The sequence below is a fragment of the Pteropus alecto genome, unplaced genomic scaffold (genome assembly GCF_000325575.1).
Source record: "Pteropus alecto unplaced genomic scaffold, ASM32557v1 scaffold81, whole genome shotgun sequence".
Lineage (NCBI taxonomy): Eukaryota > Metazoa > Chordata > Mammalia > Chiroptera > Pteropodidae > Pteropus > Pteropus alecto.
Window position 1 is genome coordinate 17,402,785 of NW_006433378.1, and position 26,653 is coordinate 17,429,437.

Here is a 26,653-nt window from a genome sequence, read left to right on the forward strand (position 1 = left end):
GTCGACTATACTATAATAACTATGTGTGGTGTCAGGTGGATACTAGACTTCTTGGGGGGGATCACTTCATAAATTATATAAATGTCTAACTACTATTCACTATACCGGAAACCAATATAATATTGAATTTCAACTGTAACTGAAAAATAAAAATTAAAAAAAAGAAACTGATGCGTTATGGGCCCAGTGACAGGTACACTAATGAGGGCATTGACGGAGGAACAGACAATTGTTTTCTGAACAAAAGTGATTCAAAGGGTCTGTTTGTGAAACTGTTAGCATTAGGTACACTGTTTAGTGGATGCAATGCCAAGGACATTAGATTAAAATTTCTTTGTATTAAAGGATGAAACGCAGTTTTTAAAACATATCGGCCACTATGGACTTAAAATATGTCTTATTTGCAGACTCTATTAAAGAACACATTTATGGTGAAATCAAGATATTATGATAATGGGCTTTGAATTTTATGAGGACTACCTTAAAAACAGAATGTTAACTCTAGGAGACTTAGTGCGGTGATCACATTATAAGGTATATGAATGTCAAATCATTATATTGTGCACTCAAAACTAACATTATATTATCTCAAATGATACTTAAATAAAATAGAACCTTAAAAGTTAAATAAATAACAGAATATAAGTACAGATGCACTAGATGTTAAAAATATGATAATGTTATGATCAAATTTATGCCAATAAATTTTGACTGAGATTACAATAAAACTGAATGTTAAGATCTTACTATTAGCTGTACAGTCTATATTTACAAAGGATTCTGAGAATTGACTTTCTAGTATCATTTTATCTCCAAAGTTCTGTGTTCAGTAAGTGACTATAAACTTAAATCTTTAAATATGCTACATGTCAATTTTTCAAAGCCGTGTATAGGTTTCCTTTAGCAGCCTGTGTCATGGGTATTCTTGAGCTGCATCTACTCAGGTGGTGGCCTTTCTCATCACCTGGCGCTGTTGACTTAGGGATACAGCAGACAGAGCTATCGTTTTTAGTTTCAAGGTTATTAAGCACTTGAGAAAAGAAATTTAAGAACCTGCTTTCACTGCACAATTTCTCTGCCGGCGCTTCCTTTATTTTGGAGGATCATACTCTTAGCCAGCTCGCCCAGAGCTAACTTGTATAAACACTGCAGAATGCGTACAACTATCTTGGCTAGGCTGGCAGAGCCTGGGGGGTCCCCATGACACACGGCTTCTCTTTTTCTGAATCACAGATATGCAGGCACAGTTGTCTTAGAGCGTGCACACAGACTTTGCAGCCATAACCTAATTACTACATATTTCTTGTTGGAACTAAATCAGGAAACACTCAGTATTAATGAATTTAAATTAGGCAGTGGTTGAGTGCTATAAACGTCCTACTACTTATGGCTAATAATTTTAAAAACAAATCAAATGATTTGAATTTAATTGTACTCTAAGACCTCATTTCTCCAGCATTGTTGGAGGTGCTAGGGAGACAGATGAGCTATTACCCATAAATAGAGTTTTCCAGATAATGAATTCTTCAGTTACTATCCAAAAATTGTAAAAATTTTGTGAGAGTATCTACTTGAAAACAGCAATTGCTTTGCTGCTTTTATATTAGTGTCATAATTTAATCCTTCTGAGTAAATGAAAACCAGTTTTTTCTGAGTATTGATTTTTGTATCATGCTGAAATATAGAGATACCTTCACCGATCACGCTGGTGTGATAGGGCTTTTGACCTTTTAGAAATAGTACCAGACCTCTGAGCTTTTAATATTTTAGAGCTACATTTAACAGCTTTTCTAGTTTCCCCCTTATTGTCAAATGATACCATTTCTTGCTCCCAGTTTACCTGTCTGAAGAGTACCCCATCCCCCACCACGACTATATTATTGCTTAAAATTTTTAATGGCCTAGAAAATTAGAATAGAAAAATAGTAGAACTATTCTTACTACATATGAACAAATGGCCTCTGAAGGGAAGCTTGCGTTGATCTCTAGGTGTGAACTTATATGGTTTCACGATACCAGTTTAGCCTTCTAACAAGATGTATTTGTTTGTTTGTTTTTCTATCATCTCGGATGTTGATTTTCTTCTTGGTTCCCCCCAAAGCATTGAAATGGAAACGTCAGCACCTCAACCATCTTAAAATCATGTTTACTAGTTCTTATTGCCACACTGTCACTTAAACTGACTTAAGTCAGTTTTTCTGATTGAAGTTTAAAAGTTATTAAATTATTTGAATTCACATTTAAATGATAGTGCTACGGAGAGCACTGCTGTTTTAATTCTGAATCTGCACGTGCTATTTTGAAATGAACATATTGAGTTTTGCCACTGCATCACATCACAAGGCCTTTCTTTTGTTCTCTGTATTATGAAATTATTTTATTGATTCTAGGCTACCAATAAAAATAAAGGTTTTTAGTTTTTTAATTGAAAAATTAATTTTTGGTTAAAACGCAAGACTGCCTAACTAACATATTCAAAAGTGAAAGAAGTTTAGGTTTGATGAAATGAATTTATTAATAAATGATGAAAATTGGCTGTCTAAAAAATTTGATAATTGAATTTATTTATTTGACATTTAGAAATAAGAAATTTAGATAAGATTTTCTCAGTGCAAGGAAATAAGATCCATTTCTATTAAAAGTGTGTTCTTGGAATTGTTGCCAGTTGGGATGGGGATTGGGAGGAAGGGTGAAAATGAGAGGGGATTAAGATGTACAAATTGCTAGTTAAAAAAAAAAAACAGTCAGAAATGTAAATACAGAATAAGGAATAGAGTCAATAATATTGTAATAACTACCTATGATGTCAGATGGTTGCTTATTGGAGAGATCACTTTGCAAGTTGTATAAATGTATAATCACTGTGTTGTACAGCAGAAACTAATATAATATTGTATGTCAAGTGTAATTTAATGCTCTTACTTATTATCTACCATGAGGTCCTTTGGAATAGACAGAAAGATATATAAGGTATGTAAATTGGTTGCAAACAATATTAAAAACTGATCATGAGCTCTTGAAACAGAAATAATGTTAAAAAATGAAGACAATACTGAAAGCATATTTACTGCTTAGAAAGTAAGATCATGAATTCCACAAACATGAAATAAATGAATCATTCTAGATTTATGGCAGCAAGAAACAAAATTCTGCACAACATTGTAATTAACTGACCTAATACTTGCACAGGAAAAAAAATTTGGTCCCACTTTAGCCATAAGTATTTGCTGCCTTAGCAACTAAATCCGTTCATAGTGATTCAAAGTTTAGCTCAGCCTTTTGGAATGTGTAACGTGTGATGTTGAAATAAAATATTAACGTGATTTCATTTTCAGAAAGCCTGAGAAAAAAAACAGCAAAAGTAATATTAAGAGTAGAGATTAAGATTCCATCCAAGAGGGATTTTTTAGATATTGACTTGATCAATGTAGACAGGCATATAATTAACTAAACATTCATTTTGTGACTTTGTCAACACTGAATCAGCATTGGAAACTGAGCTAAACAGAAAATTACCACTTTACTATTAGTCTATAGGAAAAGCCTAGTACACTGATTCTTAGTATTGTTTCCAAATCTTTGAGATATTGGTATATCCTTTCAATTAACTAAGGATATGTATTTTGTATTAAGCAAAGATTTAAAGCAAACTGGGCATTTTTAGGAATAGAAAATTTTAAAAGTCCCAATTAGATAAAGCATTACCATTAACAGAGCAAAAAATGAGTTAACGAACAAATTTTGCCTACAAGATACCAAAGAATTATGCAGCAAAATTTCTTTTAATGTGAAACAAATGGAACTTTCAATTGTTTTGACATTATGTAGCCAAAGTTCAAGATGGCCAGTTCACCAAGAAATTACAGAAATATCAAGCCATGAACTTTGTGGAACTAGGAAAAACCAGTTTTCACAGATTCTCTTGATTTAACGTTGAGATCAATATATGGACAATTACTACGATCAAGAATTTCTGTCATATTCAACTCAACCACCATTTTTAGAGACAGATTTTATGAGAAAGAAAAACAAGAAATGAGAATACATCCATTTCTGTAATATGAGAAAGTTGAACTAAGTAGTTTCTTGAAGTTTTCTTCCAAGTCTAATAAGTCTATTCTCCTATGTTTCTAGTGTTTTAAAGTAATACAAAATGATAGGAAATTTGCAACTGCTTGTTTCAAAGATTACTACTTATGGTCAGAATTTATTATTTTTTAAAAACTGTGACTTCTTCAGTTGTTTTATATAATTCACAGTACTAATCCCAGATTTACAACATTTAATATAGTATGTTGTGCTCTTGAACTGTATCTAAATGAGAAAGCCAAAGTTTTTCTTTTGAAGTTCTTAAAAGTGTTTGCTCACCATTCAGATTGATTTTCTACTTCTGCAGTTTTTACTGTACTTTCAGGAGAATCTGCTGTCAGGATGAAACCAAATTCTTCCAGCGAATTCAAATCTAAAGAGTTTCCTTTCTTGGTTTTATGTTGCCATAAAGAGAATCTGACAGAATTGTCACCTACATCTTAACCACACCCCAAAAATAGAAATATAACAAATAATTTTGAGAGTCATATTAATAGCAGGAAAACAAGATGTCTGCCAGCATTCTCACAGGAAGCTCGTGGTGAAAGAGAGAATAAAAGCCAAGTTCTCAGGGCACTAGCTAGGCATTCTGTGTGGTCTCCCACACTGCTTCTCCTTTGAACTTTTCAATTTAAAAAGCAAAAATACCATAGCTATAATGCCACCAAGGATGTTGGCATTACACACCAACAGACAGTGCCCTTTCTCCTTTTTTTTTTTTTTGACACTAAACCGCCATTGTCTTAGAGGGCAGCATGAATATCATAAGGATATAAGGAAATCAAACTTGTACTAATCTGATTTTCTTTCTGAGCCTTTGTTGTGCTTAACAATACATACCGTGGCCATCATCCAGGAACTCTGTGATGGTGGCTGAGGCGCATTTGGACCAGGGTTTGGAGGCATCAATGCTGGTTAGGATGGAAGACATCAAGCGCTTATCTTCTGTGGAACCAAAGTTCTCTTCGCAGAATTTGGAATCGTCATGGGAGAGGCCAAGTAGATGTCCTAAGGGAGAGAATACAGGAAGTGCAAATGAGTGATTTTGCATTTCTACTTTTCTATGACAATTATACTAGCATTTGATTCCTCCCCCTGGCCCCCGCCTCCCGCATCCCGCAATTGTATGTGAGTTCATTTTAATTGCCTTCTCACACAGAGAATAGACCCCGAGGGAAATTAAAGCTGCATGTAGTTAGAAGCAGTCACTTTTGGTGAACATTTAGAGGAAATCTGAAAAAGCACACTAAGGAATGGATGTTCCCATAATCCATATGGATCACATATGCTCAATGATATGTAAAAACAAGGTCTTATTTAGAATATAGAATTTGCAAGGCAACTGTGGGATTAAGTCATAGCCCTCACTACATATTGTTGTAATTACTTGTCTAATTTTCCACCTTCTCTGATCAACCATAATACTCCCACGAGATCAGAGAATATTTACCCCCATTGACCGTTGAAACTTCTGTATTTAACTCAATGTTCTGCAAGTTGCAAACACTTAGTAGATGACTTCCATTTTCTTGGCTAAGTTAATAGGTAGCTATGTAAGAGGTGACTGGGGGAGGGGGAGTGGGAAAGAAAGAGGAGTGAAATTAGTAACTTTTTGGTGCCATGCAAACATCAGCTTGTTTTACCCTTTCATTTCTTTGCATTATTTAGTGAGTTGTGAATGCTTACTAGTCTCACAAATAGATGGCATACTTAAAAAATACATCCATTAAGAAATGTCTAAAATACTAAAATGCCCATCATGAAGTAGTAGAACTTGAAGAGAAAACAAATACTGGGAAGGTAAGTGATTGTCCAAAACCACTCAGCTAGGTGGTGTCGTGCTTACCTGCAACCCCAGCCACTGCCATCTTCATTCTACAAGGTGGATATTATATCGCAAAAACAGAACCACGTTCTTATAAGTTGACTAAACTGTTTTTATTACACAAGATTCATTTTCACATAAAATAACATTTTCCAATAGATCTAAAATGCTGTTAAAAATAATTCTGAGACAGCAGTTTGTAGAAACTCCAAAAAGTAGGCAATAAATACTTCTAGTAGTGTTTTTGGAAAACTTTAAGGAGTTATACACAAACCACTATAAAAGAAAGTCCTATAGAAAAGTGATTACTGCATTCTCTAAGGGTTTCTGAATGGCAAAGACAGAAATTTAGGTCATTCCAACGAAAAAGTCCAGTGTGCACCAGTAAAACCCAACAGAGATGAAATCTTTCACACTGCATTCCAACTGCTTTTGGCCAACTTGTTAAATCACCAACACCTCATAACAAAATTGTCCATCGAGCAGCTGGTTGCTGTTCTGGCTGAAATCAGGTTGCTAGGGCTTGGTGACCTTCAGAGGCTCCACATTTCTATGCTAATGAGGCAGTTATTTATTTCAGTAGCATTTATTAGGCTAGCAAGTGGGAAACGCTCTCACCACACTCACGTTTTATTTGTCAGTAAGATGAATGTGCATCACAGTCTGCAAAGTATGTCTTAAATAACATGTAAGAGGAGGCTGGCAGAAGCTCATTTTGCGGGGGGCGGGGGAGCGGTATGTTGAGTTTTTCAGGGAACTACATTATCATACAAAAACAGAACCTTTCATTTATGTCCTATTCCAAAGGGCTTAGTTACTTAGTACATCAGACACGTGTTGAGAATGTACTCTGTGCTTCTTGAACTCTTTTTCCAAAGTCAAATCTTTATCAGCTGACACTGGGATCTGTGTGGAAATTTCACACTTGAGGTTTTTTCACTGGTATAGAAAAGGGAGAGAAAATGTGGCCTAAGGTGACCTCTGCAACATGATATTTATTTGAATCCAGGTTTTATATTTTTAAAAAATGTAATTTTTGCATTCTATTTCATAACACAGTCATATTTATTTAATGGACTAATCGTGTTTTCCCTCCAAATTTTTACATAAATTAAATAGCAATTTTTATATACATTTTTATTATTGCATTAAGGGATTGTCACTTCATTTGGAAGCTGGACTTTTGATTTCTGATTTAAAATGCAGGCCGCGTGGCAAACGCTAAATTCACTTTGAGAGGCCCTAGAGAGTACTTCAATTTTTTCTTTCATACAGCATGGTAAGGCTTATAATTATAAAGATTTCCATTATATAACCAAAGCAGTTTATTTAAAAATATTTTGGCATAATTTTATGAACATTATGGCATGCTACTTGACATAGTATTGTGAATTTTATGCTCCCTAAATTTACTAGTTTATCTATGTAACTTAATTTCTGCTGAAGATACATATGAGACATTCTTACGTGACCATCAGAAGAGATTGCCATTCTGAGCATGGATAAATCTTAGTTCCACTTCAGCAAGAGCTAAAAGGAGATGTGAATTTTGTAAGCTCTCCAAGAATCAGTCTGGAGCGGACTGCCTGAAGGTCCATTTAGAGACAGACTCTTCAGAGGGCAGATGAATGTTCTGTCCTCCATGACAAAAGTCTGTCAGCTGGTGGGACAGGCATGCTCTCTCAAGGGCAATGAGAGTTATGGGCAATGTGAGAAACATTTAAGCACCCAGAGAAACAGGCAGCCTGTTCCACAGTAGCTGGCACCAGGGCACAGCGAGAGAGACTCATGTGACTTCCCTGCAGGAGCTAGACAGGAATTGAAATGGAAGATCAATGTGAGGGATGTTTGGATGCTCTTCAGGAAAGACGTGACACACATAGCAAAGCCTGTGACCAGAGAGAAAAGTGGTATTTACAAATGTGATCCCCCAATGATTATGCTAAGATATCTAATGTCAATCTTAAATTTGCCAGTGTCTTTGAGCCCTCAAATGGCAAGGTACATATGAAAGCATAGCCTATTTAAAGGGACACACTTATTGTAAAGAGAGCACACTAGAACAGTAAGAGCTGATCAACAGAGAAAAATCTAGAATCTTGGAAATTGAAAAAGTGCCCCTGGCAACAATATATTTCAAGTACATGTTGTGAAGGGGAATCCGAATTTGTCATTATGTCACCAATCATCTAAGACAGCTAACTTTTCCAGTGAAAGTTTCTTCATAAATCACCGCAGATATTTAAAATTACATTTCTTCAACATACCACCTCCTGGCAGATTAACGTAACTGGGATTTACAGTGTCCCAGAGAGTAAAACAGCAAATGAATATAAGGAAATATTGGGACAATATTTACAATTCCTTAAGTAATTCATTGGTGTTTTTATTGAAAATGTATTTTACGATGACGTTTTAGAACAATACAGAGTGATGTTATTTGAGGGGCGAGGTCTTGGAGAAGGTAGGAAGATACCAGAAAACCATTGAAAGACAATTCTCACTTTTTCTGGAAAAACAGAGAGATAGTTCTTTTTAAAATCAAAGTATAGGGGATAAAAGGGTGAAGAGGTTTCAAAGCAATTTTGAAGAGTAAAAGAAGAGATTTGAAGAATCTCAACCAAGCTCTTTCAGAAAAACATAACGTGAAAGCTCCTAGTAAGAGATACAAAACAGAATGGATTTGGGGCAAAAACTCACTGTCAGAGCTTCAAGTAGCAGTCCCATAGTCTTGATTTAAGGAAGAATTAGTATTTGTATTTGCAAACATTTATAATCAGTAGATAGTCAAAAGACTGAAGATCTGTTTGCATGCTTTAACTAAGTTAAGCCATCTTATTTACATTACTATCTTTCTTAGTGAATCTTTAGTTCTTGATTGATGTAATTGGACATTTCTCACCTAAAATTCTAAGGCATTTAAGGACCAAATACATTGTGTCGTGGGTGTACTTGTTAATGACATTTGTACTTACATACTAAATAAAAAAAAAAAAGTGTTATTAGAGAAGTCAGAGTGAAAGTTAGAGAATAATGTAACTGTCTATTCCAGGATTTTCCCAAGTGATGTGTATCTCAGAACTCTGTCTTGTTTAAAGTCATTAGTAAAAATCGAGGTATAAATCATTGGTGCTTTTGTAGAAAATACTGATCTATTCTTAATAGATGTTAAATCACATCCTAAATACAACAGTCTCTCTATTGAGTGCCCATTGCACAGAATAACATAAGGAAGGAGTTTATTGCAATTAGGCTAAGGACATGAATTTATGATAACATGTTAAAACTAAGTCTGTAAGGTAAGAGTCTGAGTTGTATTGTTAGTTCAGATATAGCAAACAATTAGTCATCTGATAATTTTTCTAGTATAATTGTTTTTTCTTAAATTGGCAAATGGGTATCAATTTATTAAATAAATCTCTTTAATATTCACAATATAGATTTTAAAATCATTTTGCCTCCCTAACTTCACAAGTAAATCTGGTGTTAGGAAATCTGAGAAAATATACATCAGGGCAGACACATTACTTTAAAGGAAAATGTTGGTTCAGCTTCTTATTCAACTCAGGTATTACTGTACAACCAGGGCTGGCTTATAACATTAACCTCGGGAAGGAAATTGGTTGTTTTTCTAAACTTTGGTCTGCAAATTAAACAAAATTTCAAGCTCTTGTCTCCTGACCCCAGACTGACCAATGGACAAGGGGACATAGCACTATATCCTCAAAAAAGTGTCACAAGAAGCTCTGTAATGTGTTTATTTAAGAAAGCAATACTCAGATGAAGCATCTGTTTCTTAATGAGGTCATGTTTTTATTTTACCTAATTTTCCAACTGGGATTATTGAGGTGCAAGAAGGTCTTGCCAGGGGTTGAAAAGCGAGTCAATAGCTCCCATGGGATCAGAATCTAGAATTTTTGAAGAAGGGAACCAGAAGCGCCAACAACTGGATCACACATGTCTACTCAAACGCAAATTCTTCTGTAATAGTGATAAAATTCTTAAAATTCTATTTCAAAATGTTACACATAAATGGTAAATGTTTTAGCAATTATGTAATTTTGGAAGGAAGAAAACAATTTTTTTCACCTTATAACTAGCTGTGTCAATATCTGTTTGAATCAAATTCAAGGTTATCTCCTTCAAAATAAAACGGGTAGTTGTTAGATGGGAGGCGGGAGTTGGGGGGCTGGGTGAAAAGGGTGAAGGGATTGGGAAGTACAAATTTGATGGTTGCAAAGTAGTCATGAGGATGTAGAGTGCAGCATGAGGAGCATGGTCAGTGGTGTTGTAATGACCACGTATGGTGCTGGGTCGGGGCTGGACTTGTCAACGAAATCGCGTTGTGGATCGTAGGGGTGTGTGACGGCTGTACTGTGCGCCTGAAACTAATTTGAAATAATGTAGAATGTCAGTTGTGGTTGGAAAAAAAAACGGAATGCTAATAAACCATGAAAGAAAGAGTAGTGTCAAAATCTTGGGCTCTGGAGCCAAATTAAGTGGGTTTGAGTTTTAACCCAGCAGCACACTAGTCGTTGACCTTAGACATGTTTAGAAATGTCTCTGTGGGTCAGTTTCCTCCTTTCTTGGTGATCCATTAAAAGTACTTACCTCATGACTTTTGTGAGTATTAAATGATGCAAACTTTTTAGACTGTATATGTGACAAATAACCAATGCCCAGTGATTGTTAGCCAATTTTGTTGTTTTCACTGATGTCATGGGTTTGTTAGTTTTACTTATGGGTATTCTAGTCTTCAGTAGTTTTGAAACATTTCAATATTATTAGACACTCTTGATTTGGGAGAGGAGATATTTTCTAATCATAAAAAAAAATCATGCATTAAGTGTATGAATATATTTATTTCTCATGACACTTTCAACAGGTTATGGTTTCCACACATGTGATAGATAATCTATATGCCTTCCCTAAAGAACTATGAATTTGGATTTGATTTAAAAAAATATCTGACCTTACACACTAAATCTCTCAGTATTGCTAGACATATAGCAAAGATCTAGTCCCACCTTTCATCTGGGGGCCAAGAATGACACAGTGTGGCATTGCTCCAAACTAGATAAAAAAAAAAAAATGCTCAGTTTGTGTCGATTAAAGCTATGGGTTTGTGGGTAAATACCGAGTTAAATCCTAGCTTCCTTTCACTTCACATCTCACAGCCAGTCCTGACATCTGATTCTGTTCACTTGGCTTTGGTCTATGGTGTTTCCAGGGCCTCTGCAGCTTTTCAAAACACAGCCTTGTTTAATCTAATCATCTATGGGAGCAGTCACACAAGGATCAGCACAACCAACGAACCTACTCTAACCACAGCAAAACACGCTCAGCCATGCTGTTGTGTCTCAAGCATTTCCTAAGTCTCCAGTTGAATATTTGGCTTTGATTTTTTCAGTTGCCTGGCTTTAGCTTAGGAAGCATTTTGGAATCTTTCATAGTGAAGAGATTCATTTAGCACATTTTATAATTAACTACCATAAAGCAAAGCTTCGGCAAGTTTGCAAATCATGGATTTCATTAGTCTAAATAAAATCAGATTGTTCCCCCTAGCATATTAGAAACTGGCCCAACATCAATAAAATTATTATTTTGAAGAACCATGTGTGCAGCAGGTGAAATCTTTATTATTACAAGCCAATAATAAAAGTTTGACAAGTTAAAAATATAAACTCAAAATGTAAACTTACATTCACTTGGAACTTTCTACAGTTCACATTTGGATTGTAAAATGCCCATAACCACATTCTTGCCTTCACTCAAGGCACAAGGATGGGGACTGTGTTCTTGATAGTTTAAAGAAACTTTCGTTAATGCCCTAACAATTTATTCAATGTTTACATGCACACAACATAGAAAGGAGGAACGCAAATTACTACTGCCTACGGAGCATCTATAGTCATCAAAATCTATTTTCCAGAAGTCTGTATTGACATTAGTTGACTATGCGCCTCCAAAATCTAGCTCTTTTTTAGAAAGAATTAGCAGGAAAAGAGAAGTGTTCCAGTTAACACGGGGTACTTGAAAAGAGTCACTTTCTGAACTGTTCCCTTAATCCTGTTCATCCTGACTTCAACACTATGGATAGAAAAGGTTCCAGAAGGGACTTTAAGCTTGCCTTCATCTTTCTTGTTAATTCTCAGTATAGGACATATATTAGATGGAGGAGGTAAAAGAACGAAGAAAATTTTGACTGAAATACAATGATTTTGTATTTTAAACCACTATATATAGAAAAAGGAAGCAGTGGGGCAGCCTACAAGAGACTTTAAGTCAGTTAATAAAGCAGTATTCTTAACCAAATGTATCCTTTATGGCTTACAGAAGAAATAAAGTAGGAAGATTATGGAAACAGCCTGGGAATTTTCTTCACAGCTTATGCTTTGAGCACAGGAACATTCACAGACTGTGTGCATGAAGCAAATTGCACATTTTGAAATGGGCTCAAGCAACTTCAAAACACTCTAGGAAAACTGAGGTATCACAGCATCATTTTCATTACCATATGTAGCCTGCATCTATAACCTCCAAAGCGGGAAAGTAGTAAATTTCTAATAAAAGGGCAGGGAGGAAATTACATGAGGAGAATGAAGTAGAATTAGAACTCAGAGCATCATTAGCTCATTGTATGGCTTCATGCAACAATCTAAGAATAAAGCACTGGAAACAGATCTGCAAATGGCATACTAGCTGCAGAGGCAAGACTTTGTAATCATATACAGATGATTAGGAAATGTTTTGTAAGGTTATCTTCTCTAAATTTTGTAAGGCTCATACTTTATAACACATGTTCACAATTTTAGGGCAAAAAGTGAAATTAAAGAATAATAAAGCAATTAGAAAATAAAGAGGATAAAAGCCAGATCCCTTTATGAAGGGGGAATGAAATCCATATTCTCGTATCTCCAGACCTTAAATTTCTCAGATTAGGCCATATGTAATGCAAAAAAGAGAAATGAAAGATGCGGACTTTGAATGGAGAATTAATTATAGAGGCTTCTAAAGAAGTAAATAGAGATGATTCAATCAAGAAATTAAAGGGGACCCACGGTTATAGTCGTAGATCAAAGATTCAAGTTTGAGTTTTCACAAAGAAACTCTTATTTCTCCTACACTGTTGTATTGCAAAAGTATGTCCAGTTTACTTGTACTATTAAGAAAAGTTCTTATTGTACATGTCTAGTTTTAATAAAACATTTGTTCTCATCAGCATCTGGCTTCTTCCTTCTCAGACTGCTGCGTATGCCTGGTAACCCAAGATCCTAGGTTTAGACCTTTAAGAGGGCTGGGAAAGGAGATGCTGGAAGGTTCTTCATTCCAGCCCAGGTGGCTTGAGGGTCAACGAAGCCCCAGAGGGGTCAACGAAGCCCCAGAGAAGTTCCATTTACTGGTTCTCATGCAGGAAACTGCCTTATGCTGTCAATGTGTGAAAACAGATCACTATAGGGTTCAAGGAAGAAAGTTCTTCCTTCAGGGAATTTGTAATCTCTTCTTTCGAAGATCTGGATTTAGGCCTCATGACTTTAGGGATAGGTGATGCTACAATTCAACTCTGTTCCTTATTCCTCTCCATTCCTCCACCCAGTCTGAGATGAACTAGCCTCTGCCTTCCCAGGGATTTAGAATCTTTCTTATGGGACTTCTCTCATCCTGAATAGTGGTAATTAATTACTGGTGTACTTTTAAAATCTTCTCTGTTTAATTACAATCCTCTTGAGTATTTGGACTGATCTGAATTTCCACTGCAAAATTGAAAGTTTGCCTTGGGCAGCTTACGCATTTCTCCCACTTACTCATGAATATACATAGATATGTAATAAATATTGATTAAGTATCTACATTAGGCTGCAGTTTTAATCAGTTCCTTTAATAGGCAAGAGTGAGAGACAAGTGAAGACGTGCTCCCATCCCTGAAGCACAAATGGCATATGGGTCTTAAAAACACTTTCAGCTCTTTTAGACCAGCACATCAGAAAATTTAACTAAAATTTAACTACTGATCTCTAATTTACTGCTACAATATGTTGACTTATGCAATTACACCTTTGATTCGAAATTATTTTAACTCACCAAAAACAACATAGCAGGTAGACATTGGCACCTTGTGAAATCTGCTCTGCCTACTAGGAATGTGAAAAAAAAGTTTTGATTTCTATTTAAAAATTTTAGTTTTAGCTTAAAAATTACCTTTTAAATAAAATACAGCAAAAATTACAATAATTATCAAACTATACTTTGCCACCCAAAAGATGATGCTTAAAAATGATACATTACAAAAGTAAATGAACTATTTAATTAAAAAGCAAAACAGATGTCTATGTGGCTATAAATAACAGACGATATCTGTAATCTACTCAATTTGACCCCAAAATAACTCCATAAAATAGGCCCTGTTATTCCCATATTTCAGACATGAAAACTGAAGCTTAGAGAGTTTACATAATAAGACCAATGTGACACACGTAGAAAGTACTTTAGCAAGAACTGAGCCCAGATGTGTCTAATTCTAACATCTAATCCTTAGTACTAAGCTAACTTCTCATCTACCTGGTATCCTAGGTTGATGATTAGGAAACACATATTCCTAATCTGGGATATTTTTCAACAATAACTCAGTCCTCAACTTCTAGTTTTAGATTTAGATGTGTTTCTTATGACAAATAAATCAGGTTAGTGACATTCGAAAACATGCCCCGTTGACTGTGGGCTTGGTTTCATTTGCTTTGCTACTCAAAACAAGGCAGCCATGTTTACCATAAGCTATCGATTACCAACAAAAGGAGCTGACTATTATCACTCACGATGGAATAAAACATGATCAATTTCTGTGCAAACTGCTTAGCCCTGGATGAATCAGTAGCATCTTGACTACCTTCTAAGAGGAACATCTCTGCATTCCATAGTCTACTGTGACAAATTTCTTCTAAGAGTCGGTTAAGGATGCTTAAAAGACAGTAGCAGTAGCAAATTTCTCTTATGCTTTTAAATGACCCCGTCACCAAAGAAACATCTATTGTGTGCCTGCCTTTGCCTTCTCTCTCCTCTGTTAGTTAACCCTAAAAGTGCAAATATAAACAAATTTAATCCCCAACGGTACATCTGAACCAGGGGAAATCTGGAATTAATTGCCAAATACTTGGGTTCCCGTTGCAGCTGTTACAAGTGTTTGATTTGGCGAGGAAAGAGAAAAGGCGCTGCATACCAATTTCGTGAGCCACAGTGAAAGCTGCGTGGAGGCCATCATCTTCGATCACAGCACAGCTGCGCTCCGGGGCACATATGGTCCCAACGTCTGCCATTCCCAGGGTGTCACATGAATGATGCCCACATAAATCCTTCCCAGGAGAAAGAAAGAAATCATTAAAATCAATTTACATCTAGAAGGAGTCACCTTGTAGAGCCACTGGCTTACTGCAAAAGGTAACCCTGGGGGGTATATTTATGGTATCACCTGTCCGGTTCTGGAAATGTTCCAAAGACAAGCTAATAATGGCATTGAATCTTCTCAGCTGCTCTGGTCCCCAGAAGCACAGAAGGATGATGAGACTCAATTACATTTAAAAAAGATGTCATAGGATTGTAGTTTGTTCATTACAATAGCAGTGGAGCCTTAACAGAGCTGTATCCCATATATGCAGGCACATAAATCATAGATCACTTTCACATAAGGTCATGCTTATAAACGCTTGATATTCTGACCTAAATTCATGATAACTTTATCACAAGACTGGCCTAATAATTATTTTCCATCACGGAGGCAAACTGCAACCATATATTTGTGGCAGAATATTAATCTATCAATAATTTGGATAGAAAATTAAATTTTAATCCAAAGGTAATTCTTCGAAAGAATATCTCTTCATTTCCAAATTGAGTTGTAATTTCATAGGCTGTATCTTCAGAAAGTTATGCACTGTTATTCACAGCATTTAATGTATTTCTCAACTGGATTATCTTCCGAAAATATATGTAATATATTGTGTTTATATAATTAAGTGTATGCATTTTCTTGGTGAGAAGTTGAATTTTAAGAGATTCTCAAAGGGGAACATGATTATTAATGGTTAAAACTTACAGATTTATATGAAAGACATCAACAAGACAATTTAAAATCGTGAAGCATAAAGAGACAATATAAGCCAAGTTTTGACACGATAGATTTATAATAATAAATTTTCCTTTAAATGCTAGTTGAGTATTAACAAACATTAGAATTTCTTGTGCTTGACTACTGTTTTCAATGAAAATTAATTGACGGTGTGTATATTTATATCTCAAAAAGCAAGATAGTATCCTAGTAAGTCATAAGTGAATAACCATAGTATGAAACAATTTTTTTTAAAAATAATAATTATTATGAAAGATAATTTACTAGTTGAAATAATATGTTTCTATTGCAGCTATGATCTTTTTATCACCAATTACACAATTATGACTTATGATAACAACGCAAAAAACATTTGCTTGATGAAGTGAATTGTGACATATAGTCAGACTCAATGTAGACCTCACACACCTTTAATATGTCGTATACTAGCAAGACCTCAACAGACTTCAGGAAACCAGCACAAGAGGTTATTGCCCCCAATGTCATCTATGCATTGTCAAGATACTCTTCTAACTCTTCTCTGCTTCGCTGCCTCAAAATCTAACTAAGGTGAAAAATATTTAAAAGATACACCTTATGATCTCTCTAGTACATTTTTAGGTCCTTATTGTGTCTGTGTATTATGAGATCCTGGATGTGATGAATTACACTGTAGCTGCCATGTTATTACAGCTTCAGACAGTGGAAATCTCGGCTAAGCAGCACTGGTGAATCAAGTCACCAAACCAACAATAGCCTACCAAAATTTCCTGTGTATCCTTATGTGTCATCCTGTGGGATCTCAAATTACAGCTGTTGAGAGCAAATTAGTAGTTTTTAAAATTGAAATTGGAACACACTTTTGCATAATAATCAGTCTTTGAGATAATAATATAGTACAATACATTTTTTTAATCCATTTTTCCCCCCAATCATTTTAGTGACTTTAAGACCGAATACCTAGGTCATGGTTTAAGTGAACTGCTAGACACCCTAAGTTATTTCTGCACACACATATTTTTTAACTGAAGAGTTCCATTTATCTTCACAATTTCGGATTCATTATCTTTGAATAATAAAATTCGAGAACTGTTTCCCTTTCTTGCTGCTTACCTCATTAATAAGCTTGAATGAAGAACCACAGCAAATGGAAAGGCTCTCCTGTACTAAAGGAAGTTGAGACGGGGTTTTTAACATCTCTGTTTATTGGGAATCAATTGCTCATTAGAGGCCATTAATCCTCCTTGTCATCTTTGAATTCTATTTAAATGCATCTGGCCCTTTGCCATGGAAATGTGTGCATGTAACAAAATTATGAGCAGAAGCAATTATTCTTTTTAAACCCCTTGACTACATAACCAAGCTCTGTATATTTCTGTAACGATAATTATGTAAACTGGCAACTGTTTCATTGAATTCAGATAATTTCAAACATTAACAGCCCAGTTATGGTTTCATCATCAAGAGTAACAATAAATGCCTGCATTTTTTTTTGTGATCCAATATTCATTCCAGTGTGTTAAAATTCAACTTGTACATCAAATTATTAAGAATACAGCACATGGCACTCATGTCTATTTCTTATTGGTGATTTATAACATTTACAGGTGCAAGCCTTATTTAAAGTTTATAGGAATTTTTATTATTATTCAGAGTAGAAGAAAGAATACTATTGGGGCAATATCATCTATCAATCTATCAATCAATCATCTATCTATCTACTTACATATCTATCTATCTACATATCTATGTATCATCTATCTATCTATCTATCTCTCTCTCTCTCTCTCTCTCTCTCTCTCTCTCTCTCTCATCTACCTAAGTAGGTATCTATCTGAATCTGGAGACAGGGGATCCTGAAGAGATGTGAATCACATACAGTATTTACACAAGAAGTAAATGAATTAAAAGTGCTGACAAGAGTTTTTATACTTGATCAGTGTAGCTCTTCAGTGCAGGTAAGTTATATCTTCATTATATTAAAGATGGTTCTTCTCATGCAGGATCGATATCTTATCACCATGGCGCAGCCAGGAATGCAGTGGAAGATTTAGTAAATGTGAGGGTTGTAAGAACATGCAGAGATTTAATCAGTGGGCTTGTGGTGTGGTGTTGGCCAGGAGACATGACTGAGACATTGTATCTAACTCAAAAATAGAGCAAGGACGGTTGACAAGATCAATAAAGACTTGACAGGGAGGTCATTGACATGACGACTAATCACCAGGTCTGGCCATTTAGAGGATTGTGAATACAGTGATATCTGATTTATCATGGAATTTAGAAGAACTAATAATAGCCCAGACCTATTCTTGCAATTGGAGCTGGAAGCAGGGAGCCAGCAAAGTATGTTCTCTCGAGAAACAGGTGCCATGATGACAGTCTAACTTGGAGAATCTCAGTGGACAGTCTGGGTGGGAAAATGAACCAAGCAGTTGTGAATGCACAAAGCAGAATAGACAACGGTTATTGCAGGATTTGTAGCCTTGCCTGGGAAATGGGTCCCTCACGTAGAGTAAATGAGCTGAGGAAAGGGCTAAAAGGAAACGCATGCTGATAAGAGCAGACATCATCACAACTGTAGCGACAACAGCCAAGATTAAGAAAAAATACCTCATACAGGGAAATCTGGAGTTATATAGCAGGCACCTGTGTTTCTATAGATATCACCATCTGGTAAGAGCAAGCATGGGGCTCAAGGGAAGGGCACAGAAGAAGATTTAACTAGCCTTGGCCATCTACCTATCTGTCTACCCAATTCCTATGAAGAGGGATTAGTGATAGATGAATTAATCTGATGTGGAACGTATTTTAGTCATGACTATTACACAAACACACACTTACACACTATAATTTATATTTTTCCTGTGGATTGATTTTTGAGGTGTCATTTGGCTTTCTGGCTACCTATATACCAATAGTAAAGGTCTTGATTTGGACTTCAATAGAGACTACATTAATTGGGCCTGTTAGTCTGACTATTACAATAATCCATATTCCACAATCTCTATCCATGTTCTTGCACACAACTAAGTTCCATCAAACATACAGAGCTTAGTTGGATTAGAGGCCAAGAGATCCCAGTGTTTTTATTCCTAAAACAATTACTGTGTGCCAGACACTGTGCTAAGTGCTGACATTGGTAAATAAATAAAACAAAATCTGATCCTCACCCTTAAGAAATGCCAGGATCTAGTGAGCAAAACAGATTATGCTGTTAGGGGAGCAGATTGCAATGTGCTTTTATGAACAGACTGTTGAGGGAGTGCAGAAAAGGAATTGATAAGTTCTTCTTCAATCAAGGTATCTGAAAGGAGGTAATTGGATCTTAAGGGATGAACAGAAGTCTGACAGCCTTAGAGGAAATGCACTCTAAGGAGAAAAGACTGGTGCATTCATCAGGAGATGGTAAAAGGGAGGGTCTGTTTGGGGGATGCTAAGAAGTTTGTTATGGCTGGAGTTTACAGGATTTGTTAGGTTCAGGGCAATCAGGGGAAGCTGGATAGTCTGGGTTCAGCATTCCAGGATAGAAAATTTTCTCTGATAAATGTGAGGTATAAAGAAGGGGAAGGAGAGATGAAGCAAGCTGGGGATTGAGGGAGTAGATGCTTGGAAGAGTCATTTTGGAGAAGAGGAATAGAAGCTGGTTAGAGATAACAAATGGAAGGCAGGTTGCTCTTTAATTCGAACTCCATTAGTAAGAATCATTATGAACATCATTTGTATCTTTGAGACAAAGTTCCCTCTTCGTTAACATAAGGAGTTTGGGCCTGGTGATCTCTGCAGCTTTCCAGCTGCACACATGTTGGTATTAAATGAAAACATTCCAACTTACAGGTTGAGAAATTAAAGTTCAGGGGCAATAAGTGTCCCAAGTTGTGTGCTTGAGATGGGGGAGCTGAAATTCAAACCTATATCTAAACACTCCAATTCCTGAACTTACTTTACCATGGTATTGTTAATCATCACATATGTTATTCTTGACGTTACTCTTATTTTTTACATCCATAAACTGTGCTAGGTCAAGTAAATTGCCTTTTTTTTAAAAAACAATAATATGGCATAGTCTTTATTTCTCTGGTGTGTTTGGTACAACTAAATAATTTAGAGACATACAAATATGCAAAATGCACTGAGAAAGATGTTCCAGAAAACTGCTGGATAGGAAATCGGGTGACATCATTAACTTGCCTCTTTTTCTCACCTACCACATCGGACTGGTCAATCTAAGTCACTGACTCCATCTACTAAAGTTATATATAGTTGTCCTCTATTTCTCATTCATTCTACTCTTCCTTCTTGACTGGCCTTCAGCCAAAGCTTCTAACTGGTCCCTTTGTCTCCTGTAAATTCCCTACCTATGTGCTGCAATCGGTTATCTTCTTAGAGCCCAGATTTTATAAGATTCCGTAAACCCTCCAAAATTTAAGACATATTAACCTTAGCCTGGCATTCAACCTTGCAAAATGCAACCCAAGCTTCTTGCTGGCCTCTCCTGTATCTTCATGATTCATCATGTACATTATTTCCTACATATCTCATCAACATTTTGGCCCCTAACCTTAGCCCAAATATTCCTTCTGCTAGAAGGATTAATTAACTCACATCTACCTCATTTTATCACTTCTTGATTCAGTCTCTGCTTCTCAGTTTTTAATGCCACTGCTTTCATTTAGATCATCTCAAGTCTCCTCTTGAAGATTGCTGAAATAGTCGCAAAGGCTACCCTTGGATCCAGTACAACTATTTAGGCCAGGAGGCTCATTTCAGAATGCACCTCAAGAAAGGAGGTAATTAAGATTTAAGGTCAAATGAGATCATATGGGTGGGGCCTTGATCAATGAGGATTAGTGTCCTAAAGGAAGAGACACACTAGAGTTTTTTCTCATTCTCTCTCTCTCACTCGCTCTCTTTCTTTTTTTCTCTCTCTCCACTCTCCCTCTCTCTCTCTCCACCCATCCCTCTATTTCCTAGACATCAGAGGAAAGGTCACGCAAGCACACAGTGAGAAGGTGGCAGTCTACACGCTTTTACCAGAACCTAAAGATGCTGGAACCTTGATTCTGGACTTCCCAGCCTCCAGAACTGTGAACGAATATATTTCTGTTGTTTAGGCCACCCAGTCTATGGTATTTTGTTATGGCAGCCCAAACAAACTAATATACATGGTGTTCAATTTTTTTCTATAATTTGGTTGTTATTATCTTCTCTAGACTAATCTATCACTCTGCCATGCTGATATTGTCTGTCCTTTCACATCTAACTCCCTCCATTTCACAGAATCGCCATGCTACCTCTAGGCCATTGTACATGAGAGTTTGGTGTGTCTGCAAAGCTTGTAACCTCCTTATGGGTTTGGCTTACTCCTACTCTTTCTCCCAATTTGAACTCAGATGGGTTAGGCAACTTTCTCACATACCTGCATGATATCTAATGATCACATCTACCATAAAAGTCATCAAGCTATATAGCAATTATCCATTTCCTTATCTGTTTCCTGGAACAGATTCTCAGGAAAGGGGCCAATTTTAAACCCCTGAATCCCTCTCTGCCTATTAGAAACATATTGAATGTCCAAGTAAATTAATTATAATTTTAGTTTAGAGAGCACTAGACCTAGACCAGACTACTGTCTCTCTCTATGATTCCTCAGCTGTTACTCTGAGGAGATTATCTCTATTTCTCTTTGTACAAATGTCTATCTGTCAAATGATGATAATGATACTAGACTTGTAGATTGTCGAAAGAATTAATTATAAATTGGTTTATAATTATGGACAGTACATTAAAAATGATCCATAAAAGCTGGTTTATTCCAAATAAATTCTACCCCCTCTTCAAGGGCCAATTCCATCTTACATTTGCAATGAAGCCTGTATAAAGATCCAGTAGCAGAATTGATTGTTTCTTCCCTTCTCCTTTTGCAGACTTTATTTATAGCTCGGTTTACAGTATTTATCAGAATTTTCTTAACATTAGCATGACTTATACATGTGTCTGCTACTTCTTCCCTGGTGATAAGCCTTGGTGGCCAGGGACCAGGTATTTTTCCATCCTGTTGCCTTTAGATGCTTAGAGTGCCTCACACGTAGAGGGCACTACTGGCATGTGCTCAATGAGAGAAAGACAATAATAAAATAGGTTCTGTATGTTGTGCTATATTGTCTCCAACAGACTTCAGAAAGTTGTAAGGCAACTTTCAATTCACCAATCATTTTTCAAATGTCAACTAGAGCTGCTTAATCTGCTTCTGATCTTCCCACTTCCTAGTTATTTTGCCTTTAATGATTGGGGTTGACCTATAGGCTATGAATCCTTGCTAAGGGTTCACTTTTGACTATAAATTGGACTTGAACTCAAATATGCGATTGAATTTGTCAATCTAGTCAGCAAGCAAATGAGAAAAAGCACATCCTTCTTCTCCCTTCTCCAAGCTTCTGGTCTCCCTCTAGACCCTCCTATTGTTAGAACCTAATAAGGAGGCAGCTTGTAAAGGAGAAATGCTATCTGTGGAGTTCCCAACACAGCATCATGAGGCAGAACATAAAGAAAGGTGTTAGCTGAAAGACAACTGCCTATTAACTAGCACACCGAGGATTAATGAAATTGAATGAATCTTTTATATTACAAAATCTCGAAGCTGGTTTAGTTTTAATTCGATGCTTTTAATCCACGAACCAGTGAAGCTTTCATTGGTGTTGTACCTGGGTGAGGGGATGTTTAACAATTGTCAATTTTGATATCAAGCAGATAGGACTTTTGTTTCTAAAGAATAACATATGATTTCCAAAATAGGTTTCAGAATTTGTCTTTAAAGAAATTACTTTAAAAGAGGAAACCAGGAACAAGGAAAGGGTTCTGGAAAGCAAAATTAAATCCTGGAGAGATTAGATTTCTACTGTTTGATGTCAAAAGTGGTGTGAATTCCAGCATAAGTGCCATTCCAGGATGAAAATGCTTCTTATGCCAGAAAATTGACTGGTGCTAAAGTTTCTCTAATTAGAACAGTACTGACTGCTGGGGTACAGTCCTAACAGCGAAGCATGTTAGTTAGATAAATGAATTACTAGCACTATTCTGCTGACTCCCAGATGCAATGTTCAAGGTGGCCTCGGCTAGTAAACAGGAGTGGAAAACGTATCCTCACACATTTGCTTCATGCCTGAAAAACAAGCAATTTTGGAGAAGACATCTGGACACAAAATTTGAACAGTGCTCAGAGCCCATCAAAACATGGATTTCATGGCTTGGCGTCTAGCTGCTAAGCAACGTATTTCTTACATCAAAACAGAGTTGTAAAAGAAGATCTTGGTGCCAACTCTGGTTATTTCTCATTGAAAAAAAGTAATAACCATGAAAATTTTCCTTCAGGCCTTAAGAGATCTGATTTCCACAGGATAGAAGAGTTCAGATCATTTCTCCTCTAGCTCACTTGTTTTCCACATTCTGAAGTATTAGGTAGAGATTAACTTTATGTTTTGAAGTACTCTCAAGTGAGTGTTGCATCACAGTCTTGTAACAGTTTTCTCAGCTCCCTAATTAATAGCAATCTTTTAAATTAGGCGCATATATTCATAATACACATGCTTTCCAAATATTTGGTTCTCATCAGTTTGATGTATATACCAGAGGGCCAGCCACAAACTAAATGAGAACTGCTTTACAAAAAGTGAGCTTCTGCTTGGCGAAGAGGCCAGGCAGGGCCCATGTAAAATACTTTCCATGTGTAGACTAGTTCAAAAAATAGATGTTATTATAATACTTATTAAAATTAAGATAGACAATTTATTTTTCTTGTTTATATATATTTAAAATATACTGATATGTTTCAGAGCTTAGAAAATAAGAACTGTTATCTACCCCAAAATAAAACAAATTCAGAAAAAGCAAGAGATAGATCATTTAGAATCACTGACTAGTTTTCCTTTTTTTTCTGGGAACCAATTAGGAAAATTATAGGGCAGGAAGTAAAGCAATGGAGTCTTCTATTAATTTTTATTTATCTTAAAAATTATAGAATGTGGGTTTGAATTTAAAAATGAAAGTGAACTATTAAAATGACCTACTCTTTGGAGCAGTAGGCCGACAAAAGTATTTTTTCCTCTGTCTTTAGAGAACTTCCATAAACTCTCTGAAGCTTCTTTCTTGGCAGCTTCAAGTGATGTAGCAAAGCAAGAAATCCAGACATGGAAAGTTGCTCACAAAAAAAAAAAAAGCCACTTGGAAACCAAATAAGAAAGCAATAGTTTTATGGGAGAACTTCACTTCATACTGAAGGCTACAAAATAAATGTTCTTCCATTTCAAAGATTTATGTTGTGCAGAGAAATTAAAGGATGGTTTCCAGATCACTTAATGAAGAGAAAGATTTTCCACTGTGCATAGATAGCACTGTGCCTTGCCTGGTTCTCCCTAAGCTGCTGCCCTCCAGCATCCTTGTTTACATGTGGTTTACATTTATGTCCACCCCATGAACCGCAAGTGTTTCTCCACTCCAAATTTATCAACACTTTTCCTTCATACCAGGGGTGCCTTAGTAAAAAAAGGAGACAGGTAGTGGAGCTGGGTGAGTCTGAAACCTCCCACAAGCTGCCGGTGAGTTTCCTGTCCTTGCTTAGGTTGCTCTATTTCGTATTATGATTTTGTATAATATTTCAAAGTTTCTCTTCCTTCATCTACCCTGGATGGATCTCAGACATTTAAAGAATGAGCTTGAAAAATCGATTCTTATTGGGGCGAGTCTGAGAGGCCTGACTTAAAACTGCCAATCAGAGCAGAGCCGTGACAACTGAGGCTCAGAGCTGTGAGCAAGCCAGGCTCAAAACCAGCCCAGCCTTTGTGTCTGAATGTGGCCTAATGATTGTGCAAATAAATATTGTGTTCTTCTCAGAACTTCTGGGCCTGTTAAGATCAGTGCCTCTCCCTTCCTGTAACCATCTTCCTTAAAAGAGGAAATCCTGGGAAAACATTCTTCCTCATGTCTTGACACTTTGCCCAGATCTTTCCACACTGGGGCTTCAGAAACATTCATCCAGAACCCAAAAATGTAAGCTGGATGTGACCTTTCACTGGCAGCTGCAGAGGAGCAGGCAGTGCTTGCGGTGCACTGGGCAACTAGGCAAAGGACTCACTAAAAAACCTCACGAGGCTGGGTTTCTGTATCCAGCCACCCTCCTGCATTCCTTCCTTCTCAGGAAGGAGATTCCACCAGGATTGGATATGTAAGAACTTCATTAGGAAGCCAGATTGAAAAGAGTCCTTTGGGGAAGTCTTCCTTCTATTTAATGTAGAAGAGGTTTCACTAAGAAGGTATGGACATTTACCATGGAAGGTCATGGAGAAAAGTGATGACAATGGATGAGCCAGGACGCCCTTTCCAAAGTTTTATTTTGGATTCACTGGAAAGCAGAAGATCCTTAATTCCAAAGACAAACTCTCTTTCTCCTTTTCTCGTTTAGCTATTTACACTTCTCCGAACATCCTAGTCTCTTATCATATGTATGCATCTACTACACCATGTCTCGGACTAGAGACCTTTCCGCCTGATTGACCGATTGATTGTCTAAGCAGGTCTGGTTCTTTAAGGCAGAGATAGCTGCCGGGGCCACCCTTAATACAGGAGCAGAGTTAGAGTCTGGCTGGGTTGCCTGCAAGAAACAGTTAAACATATATATCCACAGTGGCAGGTGGTTTGTAGGGGAAGCAAGGCTGTCAGTAGGACTGTGCCTTTGACCTATCTCCGTACACCAGTGCTTGGACCACCCACCCAGGCTGGACCTACCTCCCGAGTAAACAGAATGGCCGCATCGTAGTGCTCCTCATGGTCATCCCCCAGCTGGTTGTGCTGGTGCTGCCACTTGCAAAAGTTCTTGAGGGTGGTGGCCGCGTTCTTGCTCACCTCCAGGGTCTTGTCCTTGTCGCCCAGCACCACCACCTTCACCACGGCCAGGCGGATGTGGTTCTCAATGCTGGCATGGCTATACAGCTTGTTGGCGATGGATGCCAGGGTCAGCAGGTAATGCTGCAGGCCCCGGCCATACATCTTCGCCATGGACGCGTCAGCCACCAGGAGTAGCTCCACCTGGCGGGCCCGGGAGATGGAGCGGCGCCGCCGCCGCCACCACGTCTGTGGGCCCTGGCCCCCATCTGACGAGGGAGCCGACTGGTCCAGGAACCGCGGGGCCAGCCTCCAGCGTCGGTCCAGGCTGCTCTGCGGCTGGGGGCGCTCACGCGGCCCTGGCGGAGACGCGGGGGTCTCGCAGCTGGTGCGCGGCGGCAGGGCCTCGAAGCTGAAGCCCTCGCGGGTGTAGGCGTGCAGGATCCGCGCGGACCCGTCTCCGTACACGCGCCCGGCCTCTGCCTCCGCCCAGGACCCGCGCAGCAGCGGCTTCAGGGTGTAGCGCGCGTGCTTGACCGCGAAGAAGCCGTCGAGACCACCGCAGAGGTCAAAGACAGCCAGGGAGCGGGGGCTGCCGTCCACCGTGCCCCTGTAGAAGCAGTGACCCGGGTGGCGCCGGGTTGCGTTCGGCCCGCCTCCTGCGGGCACGAAGCCAGCGGCGCCCACCGAGCCATCCCGCTCCAGGTCCAGGAGGAACCTCCGGCCGCCCGCGTAGACGAGATAGCCCACCTTGCCGCCGCCGG

At 37.6% G+C, this 26,653-nt stretch overlaps 1 protein-coding gene across 1 annotated transcript in view; it reads right to left on the minus strand.

The window, feature by feature from the left end:
- Positions 1-26,651, minus strand: part of ADAMTS5 (ADAM metallopeptidase with thrombospondin type 1 motif 5) — a gene marked incomplete at its 5' end in the record, with an annotated part of 44,508 nt that extends 17,857 nt beyond the window's left edge. Inside the window, 3 exons of the mRNA XM_006908285.3 lie at positions 4,930-5,097; positions 15,129-15,261; positions 25,794-26,651. Coding sequence (XP_006908347.1) covers positions 4,930-5,097; positions 15,129-15,261; positions 25,794-26,651 — 1,159 coding nt within the window. The remainder of the gene's footprint in view (positions 1-4,929; positions 5,098-15,128; positions 15,262-25,793) is intronic.
- Between the last annotated feature and the right edge of the window lie 2 nt (positions 26,652-26,653).